We start from the raw sequence: 7,069 nt of genomic DNA, 5'->3' as shown, positions 1-7,069 counted from the left end.
CGTGGCCGCCGTTCTTAGCCAGGAGCGTTAACTCGCAAGCGCAGCTTCGTTTGACTTGAAATTCTCACAAAGCCTGGTCAGGTACCCACATCCACGCACGTAAATGTATTTAAGCACCATTTTTATAACACTAGAGTTAAGGCTGTGACAGCAATTCCACCGGAACGTTTTCAGGGATTCAGAGCACAGTTGTGTACGCTTGCTGTGGGCTGAACATGACACAGTAAAAATGTACAAGCTTCCAACAGGTCTTTGCATTTCTAACACTAAAAAAGACAACTTTCAGACTAAGTTTTGCAGGCTGTTACTTACTGTACATAAAGGAGTTTTTTTTGTCTTTTTTTTTTTTTTTCAAATGTGTAAACCTCTGATATACTAATATTGAAAATTATCTATCGCACATGCGCAGTAATTTTCTATAATACATACTTGTAAGAACACAATGACAGCTCCCTACGATACTAAATAGAGATTTAGCCTTGGATTGTTAACTGCTCCTTCAGTCTATCGTGTAAATAATTAGCTTTTTATAAAACTTTGCACGATGGTTTAAAAAATAAAAAATAAATCAAGAAATGTAAACGCACAAACACATTTCTAGAACACCGAACGGATGACACAGACCAGCGGTAGCAGGACGCCCCAGTCAGGGCTGACAAGACATCCCTATGCCTGCAGCAATTTGGTTTTCCCTGTCCTTGACCACCCAGGTTAAAGAGGGAACAGCAATCTTGGGTCCTTATCAGGAATTAGAGATTTAAACTTATTTTCTCAGGTTAGTACTGTGTGATTTTGAAGTTGTCAGAGACACTCAGAGCCATCCAGGAGCAGTACCTTACATGCCTGCCAAGGTTATCTTGCTTTCTGAGGTCAGCAGAGCCTCCAACACTGACAAAAGCAACACATTTTAGTTTCTTTTTCCATATTTTATAAATTACTCCAGAACAATTTTTACTACGCGCCCAATGTCGGCTCTTTTCAGTGCTCTGAACCCGGCAGCCCGCACACAGAAGCACCTGAGGTGTGCATTTAAGAACACGGTCAGGGAGAATTTAAAGTAATCAAAGAACACGAGATTTTAGGCAACCAAAAATCATTCCCAAAGTTATTATTTGTTAATGATTCTGTTTAGCTCATTCACCTGCAGGGGGGAGTTGATGGGGGTGGCCTCTGCTTACGCCTATGCCAGCTCCTGTAACTGGGAGGAGCAACCCAAGATTTTCGATGCTACATTAAGCAAGCCCACCAGGCTCTCTCTTTATCCAACTTGTGATCTGCAGTTAAGGAATGAAGTTTGAAAGCAAACAAGGCATTTCTACTTGGGATGAGATAGAAAAGCTAGGAAAAGAGGACAGCTTCCGAAGCGCTGGGGACGTGGAGAACCTGGGGAAGCTGCCCCTGAGGCCACCGCTGCCCTGGGGAGCTTCCAAGAGGAGCACGGGTGGGCTACCAAAAAAGGAGAGATGAGAGGGAAGAGGAACGTGGCACCGGGAAGACGGGGCACACACACACAACAGCTACAACACGGCTTGAAGGAAACAAGGACAAAAGGAGCGATAAAACCGCACAGCCCCAGCTCCAGCACCAACAGAGAAGCTCCATGGGCACTTCCAACAGAGATACCCTGCAAGGCAGGAAGCCCACAAATTCACAGATTTGACATTAAAATCATACAGCAAGGGAAAAAAAAAAAAAAAAAGAGTAATAATTCAGTAGACACAGCATGGTGGGCACAGTGCCCCATCGGGACGAGGGGCGGCCAAGGTAAGGCAGACATACAAAAAGTGGCAAGTCACGGGACAGTTCAGCTCCTTGACAAACAACAGGCAACGAATTAAGCCTTACACCCTAAGAGTCTGGCTGAAACAACGTTCATCAGGGTGTCAGAAAACACCCAGAGCCTCACAGGTAACCTGCGGGGCGGGAACGGGAGGCTGGAGACAAGGGGCACCAACAGGCGAACAGGAAAACAAAGCATGACAGAAAGCTAAAGGTGGGCCAAGTGGGGGCCGAAACGATGCCATGGCACAGTGGAACCGCAAAACGAGCTTGGTCAGGGATGCCCTGGTCCAGGAGAAATGGGAGTGCTACAGAGAGAGCAGAGCTGTGGGCAGGAGAGGCCGCGGCCCTGAGCGCGTGTGGGGCCGGGGACAGTGCCAGTGCCCGGCTTCCATCGAATTACTGTTCCCAATGCACCTGCTGGGTTGGGATCAGGCTTTCTGCAACCGTAAGCAGCTCCTAGTAGGATTTGGGGTTTGAGAGAAAGCGCCCGAATTCCTACAGTTACCGTTCTGCCGCGGAACGAGGCCACGAGAAACCAACTGCCCAACTCAGGGGAAGAACCCAGATACCAAACCAAGCGGAAAGAACGCAGCTAAAAACAAGTTATTGTTTCATGCTTATAAAAAGGTTCTCATGCACCAAAAAAAAAATAAAAAAATACACATTTTCTTTTACAATAAGCAATAGTTCTGTTGTTCTAGCACACCCTGCTGTCTAGCTCGTAATCATGTAACACGTATGATTAATACTTACGCCACAGTAAAGTGATGCTTCACTGTTATCTTCACAGTACTTCATTACATAGAAAAGATACATTTGAGAACATATTTAATATTATTCTAATCGTTGCTAAAATACACAACTTATAAAAGGATTTCTCTGGAATCCACGTGTTTACCTCCCCCCGACCCTTACACAAAATAAATAAGGAAGTGGATCTTCGGCCAGTCAGAAATATAAGAAAAGCATTTCTTTTGCATTTCAAGCTTTTCAGGCTTTAGAACAGAAACCATAGTGTTTACGTTAGCTCAACAGGACTGATCTAAAATGGGTATGATTCTGACTATGAGCTGATGCATACATGCTATTCCTGGTTACCGTATGTAGGAGGACCAATCAAAGAAATAACACTTTTTTTTTTTTTATAAATATATATGTATGTATATATATATATTATATATATATGAGAGAGAGATGATAGGACGGGTGTTTATATTTTAAAGCCCAATACAGAACTAGGAGAGCCTCTGCACTATATTCCCATCAAAACACAACTGAATTAAGTCCAGAAATGGATTATGGCTGATTCAAAACAGTTATTAAAAAAGTGTGATTTTTCTACTGTACCATAAACTCATATTAATGCTCTGAGCAATTTAGGATATACTCTCCTCCATCACAAAACTAAACCTTTGCATTTTTTTCAAGTCATTTTGCATCTAAGTAGAATTTTTGGAAAGCGAGATAAAATAGCTAGTGCTTAATATAGAAAGTCAAAAATTAAATTCCTTCTGCATCTGAGAATATACATGGGTCACTCTTTGCTGCCTGAGGTTTTCCAGAATTATTGACCAAGCCGTGCACAGATGAACTTAAGGATACTGGATGAAAATTTTTTAAAGAAAGAAATCTTGAAAAACTCCACTAAAAATTTCTAACCTCTTTTTTTTTTTTTTTTCATTTGTTCTCTCTGTAAACCAATGTACTCTCTTAACCAAGCTGGAACTGTCAGATTCTTTTCAGCAACAGGAGACAACTGAAGTCCCATATATATTTCAACCAGACCCTACTCAGCAAAGAGGCTGCCCAGCTCCAGCTCACCCCACGACAAATCCCCTGGTCCTGCTCACTGACACCGCTGCCTTTTGCTGGGGAAAGACACTACCGACTTCCCTCGCGTTGTCACAAACTGTACTATTCCTACCCAAATGAGTTCTGTTTTCAAGTTTGCAGTTTTCAGTATAACAAGTACAGTGCAACACGAATTCTCTTCTGGAAGCTTGAGACACAAGAGTCTGTCTGGAGGACGAGAACAGAAAGCTACCAGGACTGCTAGCCACCAGAGCTCAGTTCAGCTTCCCCCTCAGCTCCAGGGGACAAATTAAAACCACCACAGATTTGCACCGAGTTAAGTCGCAGCAAAACCGTGTGGGAGCCAGTTGGCCTACCTGCACAAACTACCACCTGCTGAAAACATCATGCTTCTGAAAACTGATCGTTACTTGGATTCATTTTCATCGTGTCGATATAATGGAGATATAGTTACTGTACAACTCAGCGAGCAATTCCATCCCTCTGCGCTCCTGCTTGCCTCTTCTTCAACACATACTGACTAATAGCATCTATTTTCTTTTAAGTTTCCAGTAGTTGTAAATAGAGGTAGCCAAGCTACTATTAAAAATCACGTTATGCTTTGAAGAGGAGGAACCTTTCAAATGTTGAAGTTACCCCTTAGCTGCACAATCTCTATTAATACTATAAAAATATGAGAGGACAAAAAGAAAATAGATGCAAGTAACTTTTGCATTTGGCACCTTTTGTCTAGATATTCATACTTCTCAAGTATTCTCTTTTTAATAAAGTTAATGCACACATAGGACACACCACATCAAAGGTTTGCTACATATTTACAAGGCACCAACCCTTTGTCACTTTTTACACAAATAAAGAACCGATAGAAAGCACATCAGGACCCCCATAACTGTAGTATAGACATACTTCAGTTCAGCACAATTCATGACTGTTTGGCCTGGGAAGATTAAAATAATCCAGATCCTTCTTACAATATAGAAACTGTAAACATTTTATAGCTGCCTTTAGGATTGGTGTATTGTGCAAAAGTTATAATTATTACTGTGTATAAGGATTTATGGCAGAAACCACATAAAAACTCTGTAAGAAGGTGCTATTTCTATAATACAAAAACAAAACAAGGGAGAGAAGTCATAATCATGATTTAAAATATCATGTTCTTATTGAGAAGCTGGAAGCCTCTTTAATGCGATGAACTCGTAGTGTGTGGGGAAGAATTTCTGCAATTTAAGGCCTAATGAATAAGGCTTCTTTTGACCAATGAAGTGTGGCGATCTGAAGTTTGAAAACAAACGCAAATTGACATAATGGAAAAGCACCACTGTGAGACATGAGTGGAGTCCCCGCACAACTTGCTTGGTAGATTTTCTGGTAAAATCCCTGCAGTAGAAGGCCATTGAAGTTCTTTTAAAATTGTTCCAAAGTTTTTCATCTGTCAATAATTCCATCCCATGAGATGGCTGACCCTGGCTTTTTCTGTCATTTTCCGCACCCTGCCTGACCTGGAAGTACCAAGGTTCAAAGGATCCTCGGTGTGCACAAAATTGTCATTATCAGAATCGTCGTTATACAGGACAGTCCTCCTGCCCTCGTTCCTTGTTTTGATTCGAGGCGGCCTACTGAATCGGCCTCCAAAGACGTTCTCACCAAATTGTCCTCCAAACAGATTTTCAAATTCATCATCTGTAATTCGGGCACGTTTCGCTCTGGTGGCTCCTCGCGAGGCTCCTCTGCCTCCCCGGCCTCTTCTTCCTCCCCTGCCACCACCTCTTCCTCTGCCACAACCTCGTCCACCTCTTCCACCTCTTCCCCCTCTACTCCATCTGCCCCACCTCCCCCACCTACCCCTCCTCCCTGTCCCTCTGCCCTGCCAATTCCTCTTCCCACTGGTGACTTTTCTTTTGATTTTTCTCTTGGGTTTTTTGGATTGCACAACTTTGCTGTAGTCATGGTCTCCATCAATGTAATCCTGATCTGTTCTAGATGTTGATTCAGAGTCTGAATCAGAGCCACTTCTGCTTTCAGAACTTGAACTGGATGCTGATTCCCCACTTTCTGATGAAGATAAACCAGACTTCTCCTTTAAGTCTCTTTTCTTCTTTTCCTCTTCCTCTGCCTCCTCCAGATGCTCATCTTCTGATGCACTTACTAGCTTCCTCTTGACTCCTGTCCGAGGTTCTCTGCCATCACCATTTGTAAGTGGTCCATCAGGAGAGTGATCTAAGCAAACACAAAACAATCCCGTTACCATCATCATGTCTGAACCAAACTGGGCCACAAAAAGTGGGATTCGCCTCACGCCTTTGTGATGTGCCCTGGGGATGATCCAACTCTGAGCTAGTCACCAAAGGCAACCTTTATATTCTGTGGAGGGAAACGGGTACTCTAAGACGAAAATTTATCAGAACAGAAGTAAACACTGTTCATCTTATCCTGAAGCACAGACTGCTTGACTCTCTTGACTAATAATCCAATGCAAATCCATTCAAAACCAGGAGACCAGAGTGATTTGCTCAGACACAAACATCTAACGTTTAGTCACACAAATCCTAGCAAGCGTGTCAAGACAGAAACACCTCCAAAATCTACTTCAAACCTAAAAATGTATATTAAAACAACACTCCGCAAGTAGTGCTTATTTCCTAACAAACATGCGTTGTCAAAAGGCCAGGGAATTTCTGTGGAATCTGTGGCAAACAGTTGCAGCGTGGTTTGGGGCTACAGCATAACGTTAGACCCTGGCAAGAAAAACATAAGCATCGGCCAGAAGCAGCACCTTCCATTTCTAGTGAAACCAGTCATCCGAAAAACAGAATACTTCTTTCCCACCTTGTTTCACTGGTGTCAGTTTACTTCTGATCGGTCTACTTTTCCCTGGATCGATGGTATTTCCACTTCGGTTCTGTGCATTTGAGCCCGAGGAAGACGGCTGACCTTCCAACTCTTCACCAGTGGCTGAACCCAAAGGTTCCTCTGTGGTATCTGAAACTTAAGATGGGACACCGCTAACTTGACGGAGTATCTTTTGTTCTCTAGTTGCACGTTTGAAATGTAAGGCGTTTTGGGGAGGTTTTGTATCACCTAAGTCAGTGGCCTGAAAGTCAGGAGGTGAGTTTCACCCAGCTGCCTCTCCAGTCATGAAGAGAGACTCATCCAGGATGTAATCCAAAGTAAACTTAACATATTTGTAGTTGCTGTATGAGAGAAGCCCGTGTATGGGAAGTCCAGATTCTTGTAATTAGATTAATTCTTAGCAAGGACATATTTTCTGCACCTTACCAATAACTTATAAACAGATGGAGGGCTGTGTTCTGCTAACAGGAGCTACAGAACACATATTTACATGATCTTGCTACTTGCTTGTTCAACGGGTAGGTTTTGCATGCGTCTTACGATTATAGGATTTAAACTGAACATTAAATATGCACCAGCTTTTTCATCACTCTACACAAAGAAGTTGCTACAAAAGAAAGGA

General features: G+C 42.7%; 1 protein-coding gene across 2 annotated transcripts in view; it reads right to left on the bottom strand.

Annotated features, from left to right (window-relative positions):
• Positions 1-357: 357 nt before the first annotated feature.
• Positions 358-7,069, bottom strand: part of BRWD3 (bromodomain and WD repeat domain containing 3) — a 51,843-nt gene continuing 45,131 nt past the window's right edge. Inside the window, exons 39-40 of one of the 2 annotated variants that reach the window (XM_038184198.2) lie at positions 6,424-6,582; positions 358-5,814 (exon numbers count right to left, since the gene is read on the bottom strand). In XM_038184198.2, coding sequence (XP_038040126.1) covers positions 5,030-5,814; positions 6,424-6,582 — 944 coding nt within the window. In that variant the 3' untranslated portion in view covers positions 358-5,029. The remainder of the gene's footprint in view (positions 5,815-6,423; positions 6,583-7,069) is intronic. The other variant, XM_038184199.2, reaches the window with a different exon arrangement.

The sequence above is a fragment of the Anas platyrhynchos genome, chromosome 10, assembly GCF_047663525.1.
Source record: "Anas platyrhynchos isolate ZD024472 breed Pekin duck chromosome 10, IASCAAS_PekinDuck_T2T, whole genome shotgun sequence".
NCBI lineage: Eukaryota > Metazoa > Chordata > Aves > Anseriformes > Anatidae > Anas > Anas platyrhynchos.
This window is presented reverse-complemented; position numbering and strand designations above follow the sequence as displayed.